Source organism: Bufo bufo, chromosome 3, assembly GCF_905171765.1.
Source record: "Bufo bufo chromosome 3, aBufBuf1.1, whole genome shotgun sequence".
Lineage (NCBI taxonomy): Eukaryota > Metazoa > Chordata > Amphibia > Anura > Bufonidae > Bufo > Bufo bufo.
The window spans coordinates 618,649,282-618,667,811 of NC_053391.1; the positions used below are offsets into that span (position 1 = coordinate 618,649,282).

The following is an 18,530-nucleotide window of genomic DNA, read 5'->3' on the forward strand; positions in this document are numbered from 1 at the left end:
TAAAGCCACACAGACCAATGGGAATAATACAATGTTTATTGCAGACCACAGTGAGTTTGGGTCCAAGTTACAAATTATTTTGTCATCATTGTCTTCGTGTGAAATCTGAAAGCAGTAACAAATACAGTACGCTGCCATTGCCACCAAAGAGAAATGTAAACTGCACAGGTACATTATTTATAAACTGGAAATGCACAGGACATTGGTTGTAGATACGTCACATTTACTAACCTACTGACAAAGTCCTCTCAGATATGGTTTGGATTAAAACATAGTACCACCTTTGAACAGGATTATACAGTTTACATATAGAGTTTTTGGGGTTTTCTATATTGATTACCTATTCTCAGGATGAGCGCCGTCAGTGACGTCACGTTCAGCGGTCACATGGCCTATGTCCAGCTCAGTCCCATTCAAGTGAAAGGACCTGAGCTGCAATACCAAGCAAAGCCACTATACAATGGACAGCGCTGTTTGGTATGCTGCGAGGAGGCTGGAGGGCTCACTGGAGCGCTGTGGCCTCTTCAAACAGCTGATTAGCAGGGGTGCTGGGATTCAGACCCAACGAACACATACAGATCACCTATTCTGAGGATAGGTCATCAATATAGAAGACCCAGAAAACACCTTTAATCTTTAAAAACCACTATCTTTATAAGTACATCTAATTATTTATCTTTTACTGGTCCTGAATTATAGCATGTATTATACTCCAGAGCTGTATTCACAACTCTGCAGGCTTCAGAGCTGTAATCTCCAAGTATTCATTGCTGGCAATGTATCTTTACAGATTTCGCCCAGGTGGTTGATAATCTTTACACCAGATGATGTACAGTAATCTAAAAAAAAATATAATTTGCATTCTAGAGCTCAGGTAAACTGTTAGGGGTGTATCTGATGACAAACTTGTTGACTTTTTCCAGTATCAATCAGCAGAATAGTGAATTCAGCTCTGAATTATAATAAAGGATCAGTAGAAGACAAGTAATGTAATGTTTTTATGTAGTTTTATATTAGGGATCGACCGATATTGATTTTTTAGGGCCGATACCGATACCGACAATTTGTGAACTTTCAGGCCGATAGCCGATAATTTATACCGATATTCTGGGAATTTTCATTTTTGAGAAAAAAAAAATTCCTACACAAATCTGCTGAAAATTAATATGTTTATTGTTAATGTGTATTTTTTTGTTTATTGTTAATGTGTATTTTTTTTTTATAAATCTTTTTCATTTATACTTAATATTTTTGTGTTTTTTTTTTACTAACTTTTAACCCCCTTAGGGACTAGAACCTTTGTCCTATTCCCCCTGATAGATCTCTATCAGGGTGAATAGGAGCTCACACTGTCCCTGCTGCTCTGTGCATAGTGCACACAGCAGCATGGAGCTGAACATGGCAGCCAGGGCTTCAATAGCGTCCTGGCTGCCATGGTAACCGATCGGAGCCCCAGGCTTACACAGCTGGGGCTCCGATCGGAGGAGCAGGGGAGAGGGGATCCTGTGGCCACTGCCACCAATGATTAATACTGGGTGGGGGGGGGCGCACTGCGCCACCAATGTTTTTACTATTGGCCGGGATTGGGATGGGGGTGGGGGGCGCACTGCGCCACCAATGATTAATACTGGGGGGCTTGGGGGGGCGCACTGCGCCACCAATGAAGATAAGTCTCTCGATCATTCATATACAGGAGGCGGGAGCTGGCTGCAGAATCAGATAGCCGGCTCCCGACCTCTATCAGCGGTAGCTGCGATCCGCGGCACCTGAGGAGTTAACTACCGCGGACCGCAGCTATTGCTCATAGAGGTCGGGAGCCGGCTATGTGATTCTGCAGCCAGCTCCCGCCTCCTGTATATGAATGAATGAAAGGCTTATCTTCATTGGTGGCGCAGCGGCCACAGCCCCTCCCCTCCTCTTATGTTCTATCCCCTCATTGGCGGCAGCGGCAGCAGCAGCACAGGGGGAGGAGACACTGCTTCCTTCTCCCCTGTGCTGCGGAGGGAACACAGAGAGCGCTGAGAGCAGCGCGTTCTGTGTTCCCCATACGTTATCGGTATATCGGCAAAATAGATGCCGATACCGATAACGTTCAAAATCCTCAATATCGGCCAAACCGATAATCGGTCGATCCCTATTTTATATCTATACATAAAGTGTCGAATTATATGGTTGCACTAGTCTCTGGTTTATTAAGATAATTAACTCCTTATGTGCTTATTTTAAAATTGTACTGGTTTCATGGTACACATTTTAAGATAAATTTAGGAAATTTAGAAAATTTGGCATAGACTTAGTGAGGCCCAGATATCTGCATGTTCTGGCTGGTGAGTCCCCATTAGAAAAAGACAGAGAAGCCCTGTATTAAAGGATCATTAAATGTAAAACTATAACAATGATGATAAAATAGGATATTCATACAGTAGGTTAGGACCCCAATCTTTCATTTATTACCTGAAACTGCACTGTGTCCTTCCGCAGTAGATTATGGAACTTTATGATGCACCCCCTACTGAGTAAAAACAAGATGGTTCGGCTGTATCCATCAGCTAAGAAGGTGGGATTTACCCAAAATTGGGTAAGGCCACCTGCGACCACTGTTTCACTGTACTAGAATTGTGTTCACCAAGACAATCCTTTTCCAAATGCAGCTGCTGGGGAGGGGCAATGAGCGCATTTCCCCCGCAGCAGCCATCACATAGTATTACATGGCGGACACGCAGATAAGCGGTCATACATATTAAGTGGCTTTCTGTTCTGGCTCACAAACTGAGGACCTTACTCAATGATGTCCACATGCTCCAATACTGTAGGTCATATGTCTTCATGAGACAACCCCTTTTCATGTCAATGAAAAGTCAAAAAGGCACGTCAATTATTTTTTTTTAGGTAGGCGTGTGTTTGGAAGGAAAGGGGGGGGGGATACAATGCTAACTTAGCAGCAATATTCCAGCAGTGTAATTTATTTTATCCCAGCTCAGTTGCTCATATTTTGAACCTTATCATTATGGAGATCGATGTCATGTGGTCACAGTCTGACTACCAGTCCCGGTCTTGCTCTCCTGTTTGGCTGACTTCCTGTGAATTACAGGAATACATCGGCATCTATCAAATCCATCTTGGAAGCTCTCAGACTCCTGCCCTCTCCTCCAAGCTCTTCTCTTCTTGTTCCTCTGTAGGCCAGTCTAATGCATAGAGTTCTGCTGAAGATATATCGTAACTTCTGTATTATCTAAGGGACCAGGGGTGCAGTGGTATAGTTGATGAGTGGCTACAATCATTAGCTGCAGAATTATAAACCTCCCATGGCTCACACTGTCTATACTAGTCATGTCATACCTGCAGCCCTCCAGTTGTTGCAAAACTACAACTCCCATCATGCCTGGACTGCCTACAGCTATCAGGGCATACAGGGAGATGTAGTTTTGCAACATCTACAGGGCTGCAGATTTGGCATCCTTGGTCTATATTATCTGCTGTGGGCAGAATCTCCTGTGTTCACACTGCTTTCCTCTACCTTCTGCTTTAAAGCTGAGAAACCCATCACAAGCAGGAGGCAGGGGAAGCAGAGTTAAGCTGGGTCACAGAGAGTCCTGTCACTGATCTATCACTTGCTGCCTTTAGATAGATCAGAGCAAGTGCAGTGTAATGAGACTCTGCTACGTCTGTCACTGCAAAGCCAGAGGCATAATGGGAGATGCCAGCTGCATCAGGAAACCACATCCGAAGGGAAGGCGTAACCAAGATGGCAGACAGCTCATAAATGGCACATCAACAAAATTCAGGTATACCTAAGGCATACACTAGAGCCTCTACATTATTCTGCAATAATAAACTATAAGGCAAAAAATATTTTGCTGGAGTGCTTTTGTAAACTCATTATATTACTGCCTTTTTATCGATCAGGTGTACAGCCAGTATTGTACGTACCTCAGAGCTGTATTCACTGTTCTGCAGGCTTTACAAGCTAAAATCTTACAGCATCCTCTGCTTGTTCAGTGTCTGCATTTGCAATGTGGAAGTTTACATCAGGCACTGTGAAGTAATCTGATGTAGGAAGTGTTATACAGCAATATATCAGCCCAGCTGCCTTCTTAGGGGTGTTTCTAGTGAGGAACATCATAATTGTGACTACTCATACACTATCATACAGGCTGTCATTCAGGATCAATGTAATGCATTGATTGATGTAATGCGTACGACTCCCAGCATGCTTCAATCACTTCTACGGAAGTTCTGAGAACAGCCAAGCAAGTGAGCATGTTGGGAGTCGTCGTTTCACCACCGGAGGTTTCTGAACAGCAGAGTGATGTTCAATGGTCCTACCAAGTATATCCCATGTACTGAGTTTCATTATTTATTAATTTGGCACTCCAGAAGGCCCCCTCTATCTATAGGTGTAGGGCTCCTACATATAGTGATGGCTTCAAGTGTTTTTCTTTATAGTAGTAGGTTTCTTTAGGATAAATATGGTGCGGCCTTATTACGTACAACACAAACATGAGGCACAGAAAGCTAACGTTCGCAAAATTAGAACAGTAACTATATCTTATATCTACAATGACCTGTAGCTTTGGTTAATATATAATAGGTTGAAAGCCTAACTGGAAAATCTGGAATTATGGGTGAACCTAAACATCTCAATCTGACATATACCAAACACATCTTCAAGATCTAAGAGCATGAGAAGCGATGAGTAAAAACTTGCATATGTCAGAATGAACGGGGTGGTGAAATGCTAAAATGTTGCAAAATATTCTTAATAATATGAAATGTATATATACTGTGCACAATGGTAACATATAATAACATGCCATTCATTACAAACATACCCTTAAGAGGCTCAATGATTGCCACAATAATAAATTACTTGTTCCCGGCATTTTCCTGTATAATTCTGTAAAAAAAAAAAAACTTACAACAGTATTTTCCTACTTTTTTGTGACCATCAGTCTATAGCTGGTTCGGGGGAACCTTGTCTTACGCGACTAATGAGAACCAGATTCCTACAGCATCTACAAGAACTATCTGACATGGTGAGACCAACACCAGTGGTATTTCTTGTCAAGCAGCATCAACTGTTATTAAAAAAACTAAAGAGCGGCGCTGTTTCTGCCAGATTTCCTTAATCTTGTGCAACTCCTTTAAAGGGCTTTTCCTATCTCAACATGTGTGGATATGCCACCTCTGGGACCTGCTCCTATCTCCAGAATGGGGCCCCTGATGCACAGCATCCTCTCCATTCACTGCCATGAGACTTCACAAAATAGCCGAGCCAGTGCATACGGTTATTTTCAGAACTCCCATAGATGGAGGGTGGTGGTGCGTGTGAAGCTGCTTTCCCTTGGGGGGGGGACCCCGTTCTGGAGATAGAGAAGGTGAGGCCCCTGAAATAAAAGACAAGCAGAGGTGGGGCCTGCACCTGTCTGACATTTGTGGCTTATACTAGTGATATGCCACAAATGTTAAGACGGGAAAACCAATTTTAAGTAATTTTAAAGGGATTGTGTCTTAGAAACGGCTGGATATTTTTAATAAAGACCAACCGATAAAATGATTTTTAGCCCAAAATGAGTAAAATGGAATCATAAAAAAACCTTGAAGGTGTCCATAGCCTTTAAGGGCAATATTTTTTATTTCCTAGATACATATGGTAGGCAGCATCTATAAGGAGAAGCTCCTATTATAAACAACCGGGTTATATGGGAGAAGGACTGCTATATGGTGTTTCCCACTAGACAGCAAACGAGTAGAACTTCACATGATCAGCATGACAGCATTCTTCTAACCATACATCTTGCAGACCCCCTTATTATGTACTGCTTTATGTGGTCCTAAGTAGAAAACATCATGGACTGGGGAATCCATCTTGTCCTAGACTAGTACCTTTAACCTCAGAGGAATCTTTGGTTAACAAGGAATAATACAACTAGATGAATCCACTGGGCATAAAAAGAACAATATTTTATAGCAATCTTCACGATGATGAGTATACAGTCTCTGCAAAAATATTATAAAACTGACATTTAGAGTATGATCATTGAACCTCTAAGGGTAGGTTCACACAGAGTTTTTTAGGAGGGGGTTTTGAGGCAGGTTTTTCAGCCAAAGGCAAAAGCAGATTTGAGAGGAATTGGAAATATAAAGGAAGGGCTAATACTTCTCCTTCCTGCTGGATCCACTTCTTGCTTTGGCTAATAAGCCTGAAGGAAAATCTGTCTCAAAACTTTCTCCAGAAAACTCCATGTGAACCTACCCCAATGGATACTATTAGGAAAAGCTCTCCCTGCAAATGAGGAGATGAGCTATCAGCACCTTTGCATATTTCAATTTTTTTTTAAATAATATAAAAGAAATACAAGAGGATAATCCTCATTTACAGTCCTTTTAGCGCCTCTTCATGGTTAGTGCATGAGTTCAGGTTGTCAGGAATCCCAGGTATACAGACATTGGTTTGATGTTTCGGTCCCATTGGTGCCCTCATGGTCCTTCCAACACTTTAAACATACATGAGGTATTGAAGAGTAGATGGACCACTGGGCACACAGCATATATGTGTCTTCTGGAAAGAGTTTAGAAAATTCTGAAATTTGCTATTTTTGAGGCACTTATGACTAGGCTCATGGATCCACAATGTCAAACCTCAGAGCTGTCTGTACTGTATCCCCGAGGAGGCATCATGGGCTCGCTGCTTCCCGACTCTCTCCCTTCTTCTTTCTTTTTGGACTTTTGCTTACGCTTGAACATGAATAAAATGATCGCTATCAAACAGACCACTAATAACAATATGGCAGCGATGACGACCACAATGATGACCACGTTAATCTCACTTTCCTTATTATTCACCTCTCTTGGTATTAACCCATCTGGGATGATTTCCTTCTCAGAAATTGTCTTTTTGTTGTTACGTTCTAAAACGATATGCTGAATATTGGTTCCTCTGTTGTTCTCCATGCCAATTTCCTTAGCAACTGTTGGGACTTCATTGACATCTCTCTTCTTACGACTGCTCTTTGACTCTCCAAAAGTCCCTGTGCTCAGTACAGAATGGTACTGGTATTCTAAGCTTCTCTTTCCGATGCCTCTGTTGGCGTTTTCTTTGGACCTCATGGTGTAGATTGCATGCATATACCACTCTCGGCCTGTAGAAATCTACAAAACATACACAGGATGGTCTCAGGGCCATGGTTGTTGCAAACTAATAAAAAGGCTTTGACTTTATGCATGTTTCCAAAACCAAAGCTCTTGTGAATCTTTAAGGACTTTTCTAAGACTTTTATACTGATGACCTATACTTTGGACAATTTTCAAAAAAAGTCAAGATAGGACATCAGTATCTGATCAGTGGGGGTCTGACACCCAGGACCCCCGCAATCAGCCGGTTATAAAAGGCACTGGTGCTCCCAGTAGCACTACTACGGCCTTCTCCCTGCTCACCAAGGACAGCTCCATACATTGTATGTTGGCTGTGCTTGGTATCGCAGGTCAGCCCATTCACTTCAATGGGGCTGAGCTACATCCAGGCCATGTGACCAATGAATGTGACGTCACATGGCCTAGAAAAAGCTGCGAGAAGGTCATGGTACTACTGTGAGAGCCACTGCCTTCTCAAACAGCTGATCATCGGGGGTCCCGGGTGTCGGACCCCCACTGATCAGATACTGATGACCTATTCAGAGGATAGGTCATCAGTATATAGCTTTTAAAAAACCCCTTTAATGAACCAGAAAATTTAAAACTGGTTCCTGTAATTACTTTATGGTTTCACTACTGTGGTGACTTACACATGTCCAATACACAGAAATGCAGCTGCATTTCAGACTAGGGAAAAAGAGTCAAGAGTACTGGAGAACTACTGTGGCCTAAGATTTCATCTGACGTAACCGGCCCTGTTTGATGTAGAAGAGGTGATATTACAATTATTTCTTGTAACTCAGACTGATGTTATAATGAAGAAACACTACAATCCAAGAGAGTCTGTCACGGTGCGGTTCACTGAGACAGTTGTTCTGTGTAGGGTGGCTGCATGCGCTCTCGCGTACTGGCTGCAGTTTTCTGTGTGAACTGTTGCCTGTGTTTGTTTATCCCCACGTCCATATCTCTGTGGTTTCTGTGACTGGTGCCATGCAGGCTGGCTGCATGTGCTTTGTGTACTGGCTGTGGCGTTCCCATGTATGCCGGTTCTGTGATGCATGCTGGCTACTGCCTTGTGTGTGAACTGGGTCTGAGTTTGGATGCTTTTGTGTTTGTATCACTGTGCGGTTCTGTCACTCCTAGTTGTTGTGGAGGCTGGCTGCCTGTAACTTCGTACTGGCTACAGTTATCCTGTGTATGCTGGTTGTCATGTGGGGCGTGCTGGCTGCAGCATTCTGTGACTGGTGGGAACTGACACTTGTGATTGTTTTCTGTGCTTGTGGTTACTCCTGGTTCTGGTGGGGTTAACTTTCCCTGGTCTGGGTGTGGCTCATCTGGTGCCCTCGTTATGCAGCTATTTCTACGTGTGAACTGTGGGGCTTGTGGTCAGTTCTGTCTTGTGCCTTGCGGGGTATAGCACCTTGCCGCTCACACAGGGGGTCAGTCTGTCTGCCCTTCTGTGTGATGTCACCTAGAAAAGCATTGATGTTGTTGGGGGGTGGGGGCGTGACTAAGGCCGGGCGCCAGGAGTGCACAGCGTCATAGCAACCAATAAAGCTGTGCAATCCGGGTGTCAGGAGGAGCAGGGCAGCAGAGACTTTGGCACAAGGGGGGAGAACTGATGGCACAAAGGGGGAGAGCTGATGGCACAATGGGGGGAGAGCTGATGGCACAATGGGGGGAGAGCTGATGGCACAATGGGGGGAGAGCTGATGGCACAGTGGGGGGAGAGCTGATGGCACAGTGGGGGGAAAGCTGATGGCACAAGGAGGAAGAGATGATGGCACTGGGAGAGTAAATCTGATTGCACAAGGGGGGGCTGATGGCACAAGGGGGGACAGATGATGGCACAAGGGGGGAGAAATGATGGCACAAGGGGGGAGAAATGATGGCACAAGGGGGGAGAAATGATGGCACAAGGGAGGGAGAGATGATGGCACTTGGGGAGTAAAGCTGATGGAACAAGGGGGGGACAGATGATGGCACAATGGGGGGGAGAGCTGATGGCACAATGGGGGGAGAGCTGATGGCACAATGGGGCAGAGCTGATGGCACAAGGGGGCAGAGTTGATGGCACAAGGGGGGGAGAGATGATGGCACAAGGGGGGGAGAGATGATGGCACAAGGGGGGAGAGATGATGGCACTGGGGCAGTAGAGCTGATAGCTATGGGGTGGGGGAGAGCTGATGGCACTTTGGTGGGTGAGAGCTGATGGCACTAGGTGGGGAGAGCTAAAGGCACTGGGGTGGGGGATAGCTGATGGAACTTGGTGGGAGAGAGCTGATGGCACTGGGGGGAACTGATTGTATGCAGAATTGTGGTGTTTGGTTCTGGAGGGGCAGTGTTTTGTGCTGCGATTAGGTATTGCTGGCCCACATACTTCTGTTGCCTCACCTTCTGTCAATCTGGATCCACCTACAACATGGGGCCACTTTTAGGCTTTTTTCCAGGGCCACTTTAAGTTCCCAGTCAGCCCCTGGTGGCGGCACTAAAAAGCATTTGTTGGCAAGTTCCTCCAACGAATATTGCAGATCACTGGAGGTCCCAGCAGCAAGAAGGACAAACTGTGATCAGCTTATCATTATGGGACCCTTCTTAAAAAAAACTGCCTCCCTCTCTGCCCTGTCCGCAGCAACGCTAAGGCCTCTTTCACATGGGCGTCATGCTTTTTGCCCGGATAAGATGCGGGTGCGTTGCGGGAAAATGCACGATTTTTCCGCGCGAGTGCAAAACATTGTAATGCGTTTTGCACGCGCGTGAGAAAAATCGTCATGTTTGGTACCCAAACCAGAACTTCTTCACAGAAGTTTTGGTTTGGGTTAGGTGTTCTGTAGATTGTATTATTTTCCCTTATAACATGGTTATAAGGGAAAATAATAGCATTCTGAATACAGAATGCATAGTACATTAGGGCTGGAGGGGTTAAAAAAAATTAAAAATTATTTAACTCACCTTAATCCAATTGATCGCGCAGCCCGGCTTCTCTTCTGTCTTCTTTCTTCAGGACCTGGGTAAAGGACCTGTGGTGACGTCACTGCGGTCATCACATGGTCCATCACATGATCTTTTACCATGGTGGTGGATCATGTGACGGGCCATGTGATGAACGCAGTGACGTCACCACAGGTCCTTTACCCAGGTCCTGAAGAAAGAAGACAGAAGAGAAGCCGGGCTGCGCGATCAATTGGATTAAGGTGAGTTACATTTATTTTATTTTTTTTAACCCCTCCAGCCCTATTGTACTATGCATTCTGCATTGAGAATGCTATTATTTTCCCTTATAACCATGTTATAAGGGAAAATAATAATGATCGGGTCCCCATCTCGATCGTCTCCTAGCAACCGTGCGTGAAAATCGCACCGCATCCGCACTTGCTTGCGATTTTCACGCAGCGCCATTCACTTTTATGGGGCCTGCGTTGCGTGGAAAATGCACAAAGAGGAGCATGCTGCGATTTTCACGCAACGCACAAGTGATGCATGAAAATCACCGCTCGTGTGCACAGCCCCATAGAAATGAATGGGTCCGGATTCAGTGCGGGTGCAATGCGTTCACCTCACGCATTGCACCCGCACGGAAAACTCGCCCGTGTGAAAGGGGCCTAATAGTTTTAAGGATGGTATAGTGGGTCCTATTAGTTGGGAGGGGGAGGGGCAGGGGGGTGTTCCTGCACAGTGTGAAACTATTCAATCAGTGCTGTCAGTGTCAGACTCTGCAGTGGCACACCTCCAAGCTGGTAACACCCATCCAGACCTTTATTGCAAACTGTTTGCAGGAATAAAAGAGGAATGGCACAACATAGAGTCATAAGGACAGATACTCCAGAATCGTTATTACATTTTGAATGCAAGTAGTTACTAAAACAGACAAGTCAGGGAAGGTGACAAGTCCTTAAAGGGGTTGTCCCACAAAAATAATTCTACAGTTTTCCAACCAGCACCTGAATCTTTTGTAGTTGCATGCAATTAAAAGTTTAGTATAGCCACTGCGGTAGTCACTGAAACATATCTGTATAGCGCCACCTGCTGTTTGCTCTTTTTTTCCCCCCACCCTTCAACTGCCACCACCTGCAGCAGTCAGGACATACCCTCTGAGAAATGACATGCCCCATAAACTGCCAGCTTAAAATAAATCTGGAGCAATGAATGGAGAGATCTCTGGATCCATGTGAGGTACAAGGCTGGTTCTGTTTTCTTAGAAAGAGGTTGTCATGTACTAGATTAGGTATGATTTTATTTTTTTACATTAATTTTGGGATAACCCCTTTAAGTGTGCTGTTCATGACTGATGACCTTTAAAAGGGATTGTCCAGGATAGACCATTAATATCAAAATCCTGGACAACTCCTTCATCTGTTGCATTATGGAAGGGCTGACAGATGAGGATGATAGATTTGTGCGTTTTTACTAGGTTAAGTAAGACAAGGAAAATGTGTTACATTCATTACACATAAGGGATCTACAATTTTGGAGAGAAGACAAGAATGACTCCTGTTAAGACTTTCTACCAGCAAATGACAGGAAACAGCATTTCAGATAAGAGAGGACTCACTCACTGATTGTTGTCAGGGATCACTCACCTGGAACAGAGGAGTGGAGTCAACTTTAAATCCATCCGAGCCAGGCTGTCTGACGAGCGGTAATGCCTCCGGATCATCCGCTGCCAGCCTGGCGTTAAACAAGATGCTGCCAAATTTTCTAGCCTGAGTTTCCGGCTGTGCTTTATCCTGCATGAACACAAGTCAAATAAGTGAAGTAACAGGCATGACCGGCAATGACTTTTATATGTCTGGATGCAGCTATACGGAGTACAGAGGCTGCAGTGGCATTTGGGCCCTGGTACCTGAGGATCCCATTTTCCCTACACATACAGCAATGCTATAAATGATATGTAGGAGTTAGGGGGGGACCCTGCTGCAGTTTTGTCATTGGGGTCCAGAAGCTTCAAGTTACGTCAAACAAAAAAAACGTAATTACTCATAACTGTAACAGATGTGATTTTGCTATTAGATGCAAAATGCAGCAGATCCCTTCCATTATATATACAGCAGTCATCTGATGCTGCCTAGGCCTCATGCACACGACCGTTGTGTGTTTTGTTTTTGTGTGTTGTGAGCTCCACAATTTGCGGAACGGCACGGACAGCCATTGATATAACTGCCTATTCTTGTCCGCAAAACGGACAAGAATAGGACAGGTTATATTTTTTTGGCGGACCACGGAACGGAGCAACGGATGCGGACAGCACACAGAGTGCTGTCCGCTTCTTTTGCGGCCCCTTCAAAGTGAATGGGTCCGCATCCGAGCTGCAAAAACTGCGGCTCGGATGCGGACCAAAACAACGGTCGTGTGCATGAGGCCTTAAAGTAGCACTCCTACAAAATATTTATTCTCTGACCTGTTAGAAAGTAGTGTTGAGCGGACTTGTGTTTTAAGTTTGGCATCTAAAGTTCGGGTTATCGAAGAATCGCGTTATGGATTCTAAATTCCGTTATGGTCCGTGGTAGCGGAATCCATAACGCGATTCTTCGATAACCAGAACCCGAACTTTCGACGCCGAACTTAAAACACAAGTTTGCTCAACACTATTAGAAAGGTAAATGCTGTAAACTGTAGTGAATGTAATTTCTTTTTTACCAGTGACTGTATTTGTGAGTTATAACCTCCCTTCTGATCCTCAGCTGTGTCATGTGACCAGCTCTCTGATCTCCAACTGACACAGGACAGGAAGTTACTTCTCTATTAATTCCTATGAGACTGAGGGCTCATGCACACAATCGTATTTTCTTTCCGTGTCCGTTCCATTTTTTTTGCAGACCGTATGCGGAACCATTCATTTCAATGAGTCCACAAAAAAACTGAAGGTACTCTGTGTGCATTCCGTTTCCGTATGTCCGTAACGCAAAAAAATAGAACATGTCCTAATATTGTCCGCATTACGGACAAGGATAGTACTGTTCTATTAGGAGCCAGCTGTTCCGTTCTGCAAAATACGGAATCCACACGGATGTCATCTGTATTTTTGTGGATCCGTTTTTTGTGGACCGCAAAATACATACGGTCGTGTGCATGAGGCCTGACATTGAGGCACCCATACAGGGGCGTAGCTAGAAATGCATGGGCCCATTAGCAAAAAAAATGTATGCCCCCCCCGTGCCATCCACAGATCCCACTCCCCTAAATAGTGCCATCCACAGACCCCCCTCCCCTAAATAGTGCCATCCACAGATCCCCCTCCCCTAAACAGTGCCATCCACAGATCCCCCTCCCCTAATCAGTGCCATCAACAGATCCCCCCTCCCCTAATCAGTGCCATCAACAGATCCCCCCTCCCCTAAACAGTGCCATCCACAGATCCCCCTCCCCTAATCAGTGCCATCAACAGATCCCCCCTCCCCTAATCAGTGCCATCCACAGATCCCCCTCCCTTAAACAGTGCCATCCACAGATCCCCCTCCCCTAAACAGTGCCATCCACAGACCCCCCTCCCCTAAACAGTGCCATCCACAGATCCCCCCTCCCCTAAACAGTGCCATCCACAGATCCCCCCTCCCCTAAACAGTGCCATCCACAGATCCCCCTCCCCTAAATAGTGCCATCCCCAGATCTCCCTCCCCTAAATAGTGCCATCCCCAGATCTCCCTCCCCTAAATAGTGCCATCCCCAGATCTCCCTCCCCTAAATAGTGCCACCCACAGATCCCCCTCCCCTAAACAGTAACATCCACAGATCCCCCTCCTCGACGCTCACAGGAGTACATTTATAAACTAATCAGTAACTTTAATCATTGACATTGCTGATCTCTTTACTGGGATATCTTACTCTGTCTTAGCTCCGGTAACAGCAGGCAGTGCGGGAGGGCGGCGCTCACTCACTGACGTCACGCGCCTGCTCCTCCCACTAGGCGACGCAGGCGCGTGACGTCAGTGAGTGAGCGCCGCCCTTCCGCACTGCCTGCTGTTACCGGAGCTAAGACAGAGTAAGATATCCCAGTAAAGAGATCAGCAATGTCAATGATTAAAGTTAAAGTAGTTAGTTACTGATTAGTTTATAAATATACTCCTGTGAGCGGCGTGGCCCTTGTATATTCTAACCCCCAGGCAAGCGTCCCTGACACCATGGGAACGCCTGGGGGTTAGAATATACCATCGGATTTGAGTTTTAACGATCTCACTGAGCTCGTGAAAACTCAGATCCGATGGTATATTCTAACCCCCAGGCACGCGTCCCCGTCACCATGGGAACGCCTGGGGGTTAGAATATACCATCGGATCTTTTGAGTTACTCAGTGTCGGCCCGGCCCTGCGTGCGCCCTGCTCCAGTCCTGACTCCTCCCCAGCCAGGCCCGAGCCGCGGACCACCCGAGCCCCGCCCACTACACTAGTCTAGTGTAGTGGGCGGGCGGTCCACGGCTCGGGCCTGGCTGCCTGTGTGTGGTGTGTATGTAAATAAAAATAAAATAAAAAAATCAACAGAAGGCGGCCCGGACGGGCCCCCAGTGGCGTAGGGCCCCATAGCCACTGCTATGGTTGCTATGGCGATCCCTACGCCACTGCACCCATAGGAATACATAGAGAAATTGGTTTCCAGTCCACACATATGAAGCTGTGTTATTTGGAAAGTCACATGACAAAGCTGAGGATAAGAAAAGAGGGGATAACTCACACATACAGACACTGGCAAGAAGATTACCTTGACTACAGATTACATCATATAACTTTTTAACAGGTCAGAAAATAAACATTTTTGTGGGAGTGCTTCTTTAAATTACTTCTGGTTTAGCTGCTATGACCGGTAATCTTTACCGGTAATCATTTTGTGATCTCACAGTGCAGTGAAATCCTAGTGTTCTTGTGCAGCAAAGATTATCAACAAGCAGGGCTGCAGTGTATAGCAAGGTGGAGCGACGGAGCAGCAGCCTGAGGCACCGATGAAAAAGGGGTGTTTCAGGCTACATCTTGACAAAGGCTGTCTTCACTTGCAAGGCAATGCAGTGCAATCTGCAGCATGTTACAGACCAGGAAGAGCTGAGCAGATTGATATATAATTTTATGGGAAAAGATTCAGTAAAACTTGTTTTTTTCTGAACCTATAGCTGCCCCCGTGTACAGCTATCAGTGACTGACTGTTATCTCAGTATACACACTTACACAGGGAGTGCTCTCGATCACTGATAACACCTCCCCGTGTACAGATATCACTGACTGACCGTTATCCCTGTATACACAACTACACCAGCAGTGCTCTTGATCACTGATAACACCTCCCCTGTATACAATGGAAACACAAAAGGGGTTGTCAGCACATCCCATCCAAATTCACAGGTGCACGCTGCTATGACTGGAAACATAAAACAACACAACATATAATGCAACAGCTCTCTGCGAAACAAATAAAGTACAAAAACATATAATGATTATGCTATGCTAATAAAGTAGAGATGCTTGGCAAATACATTTTGTACAAAATCATTTGAGCCCGTCTGCCGCACGTCAAGGCGATCTCTGTATGACGGGAACCTAACACTAAGTTCTACCTGTTAAGTGCCATGACAGCGACCATGAAATTCAGGGGGTGTAGGTTCCACATGCATGATGGGTCCCCTTTGATTTTTATAATTTTTCGTACCTCCCCTGTATACAGCTATCAGTGACTGACCGTTATATCTCTATATACACAATTACACAGGGAGTGCTCTCGATCACTGATAACACCTCCCCTGTATACAGCTATCAGTGACTGACCGTTATCTCTGTATACACACTTACAAAGTGTGTGCTCTCGATCACTGATAACACCTCCCCGTGTACTGCTATCAGTGACTGACTGTTATCTCTGTATACACACTTACACAGGGAGTGCTCTCGATCACTGATAACACCTCCCCGTGTACAGATATCAGTGACTGACCGTTATCCCTGTATACACAACTACACCAGCAGTGCTCTTGATCACTGATAACACCTCCCCTGTATACAATGGAAACACAAAAGGGGTTGTCAGCACATCCCATCCAAATTCACAGGTGCACGCTGCTATGACTGCAAACATAAAACAACACAACATATAATGCAACAGCTCTCTGCGAAACAAATAAAGTACAAAAACATATAATGATTATGCTATGCTAATAAAGTAGAGATGCTTGGCAAATACATTTTGTACAAAATCATTTGAGCCCGTCTGCCGCACGTCAAGGCGATCTCTGTAAGACGGGAACCTAACACTAAGTTCTACCTGTTAAGTGCCATGACAGCGACCATGAAATTCAGGGGGTGTAGGTTCCACATGCATGATGGGTCCCCTTTGATTTTTATAATTTTTCGTACCTCCCCTGTATACAGCTATCAGTGACTGACCGTTATATCTCTATATACACAATTACACAGGGAGTGCTCTCGATCACTGATAACACCTCCCCTGTATACAGCTATCAGTGACTGACCGTTATCTCTGTATACACACTTACAAAGTGTGTGCTCTCGATCACTGATAACACCTCCCCGTGTACTGCTATCAGTGACTGACCTTTATCTCTCTATACACAATTACACAGGGTGTGCTCTCGATCACTGATAACACCTCCCCGTGTACTGCTATCAGTGACTGACCTTTATCTCTCTATACACAATTACACAGGGAGTGCTCTCGATCACTGATAACACCTCCCCTGTATACAGCTATCAGTGACTGACCGTTATCTCTGTATACACACTTACAAAGGGTGTGCTCTCGATCACTGATAACACCTCCCCGTGTACTGCTATCAGTGACTGACCTTTATCTCTCTATACACAATTACACAGGGAGTGCTCTCGATCACTGATAATACAGATGCAGTAGAATTAACACACATGCTTTATGAGACGTGTTATCTAAACTAAATGCGTTAAGCAAACACCTTTAATTGCTTTTCAATGGCTTTTGTTTCAAGATAACACGATGAGTTAAGAAATTTGAGTTAAGAGTTTGTGTGTTAACCCTGCTACATCCGTACCTCCCCGTGTACAGCTGAAGTCACAAATGGCAGAGATTTAAATTAATAAATTACAAGTCTTACTGAATCTTTTCCTACAAAACTATATATCAGTCTGCTCAGCTCCTCCTGCTCTATAACACACTGCCTGAAGATTGCACTGCATTTCATGGTGCCTTTTCTCTTTAAACTCACCAATATCTTAAATTGGTAGAGGAGAGACGTAGAGTCGGCGAGGCAGCCGTATTCATTATCGGAGGGATTATATTTGGGTACATAGCCATCGGCTCCAGTGCAGAGGAAGACTTTCTCGATGCTGCAGTAAAAAGAGTTTCCAAGGTTCTGGACTGGATCAACCATCACTCGACCATAGATGACTTCACCTGCAGGAAACACAATCAGTCACAGCCTTGTGGATAGTAAAAAGTGCTTGTTAAAGGGCCTCTTTTTTTTTTTTTTGGGAGGGGGTGATTTTCTGGAATAGAAACACTAACATTGTGTAATTATAGTCTCTTTGCCACTTTTTTTTAACCAAATATACAAACCAGTAAAGTGGGTATGGCTTTAAAAATGTAGCTTAAAGGGAACCTGTCACCAGTTTTATGGTGTCCTAACTAAGGGCAACATAAATTAATGACTGATTCTCTTAGCAAAATGCTGGGTCACTTTCTTTAATTGACCCAGTCAATCTGCCAATATCTTGTATTGAAAAGCTCCAGCTGATAATGATGAGTCATGAATATTCATGAGCTCCTGACTCTTCCCGCCTACCTGCTGCTGATTGACAGTTATTTTCCATATGAATCAGCAGCAGGTGGGCAGGGGAGTGGCTATATCTCTGAATTAAATATACGCTGGACTCAATGACATCACGCTGGACTCAAATCAGCTCATTAGCATGTGGCATCTTTGTGTGTATATTATGAGGTAACTATCTGTCACACTAGTAAGTGAATACATCTAAGGTACTTTTTAGTAGTTAATGATTGTATATAATTAGTTAGATTATAATCAAATATCCCCATGACAGGTTCCCTTTAAGTGAAATTAAGTCTTAAATGTGTGCTCTCTGAGGAATGTGGTGCATCTGCCCTAGGGGAAGAGACTGACGTAGAGTGTTCATACAGTGTGCTGGTAAAAAAAAAAAAAAAAAAAGAATACACCTAAGGGGCCACTCACACGCGTTTTTTTTACGGATGAATACTGGCACGGATGAAAGCAGCCGCCGGGCACGTCGCTTCTGCCTTTCATTCTTTTTAATGGGAGGCAGAGCTGAAGATTGCGTAGCTTTAAAGCCATGACTGTGTCGAGAAGGGACATGTTCCTTCACGGCATGGTCGCGGTTACTCCGCAATCTTCAGCACTGCTTGCCATGGAAAACAACGGGATGAAGAAATCACATGGACGCCAGAATTTCGTT

The 18,530-nt window shown here is 44.8% G+C and overlaps 1 protein-coding gene across 1 annotated transcript in view; it reads right to left on the reverse strand.

Annotated features, from left to right (window-relative positions):
- Positions 1 to 5,102: 5,102 nt before the first annotated feature.
- The window catches only part of FREM2 (FRAS1 related extracellular matrix 2), a 216,893-nt gene continuing 203,465 nt past the window's right edge, over positions 5,103 to 18,530 (reverse strand). The window contains exons 22-24 of the mRNA XM_040426093.1: positions 17,306 to 17,493; positions 11,715 to 11,861; positions 5,103 to 7,152 (exon numbers count right to left, since the gene is read on the reverse strand). Coding sequence (XP_040282027.1) covers positions 6,637 to 7,152; positions 11,715 to 11,861; positions 17,306 to 17,493 — 851 coding nt within the window. The 3' untranslated portion in view covers positions 5,103 to 6,636. The remainder of the gene's footprint in view (positions 7,153 to 11,714; positions 11,862 to 17,305; positions 17,494 to 18,530) is intronic.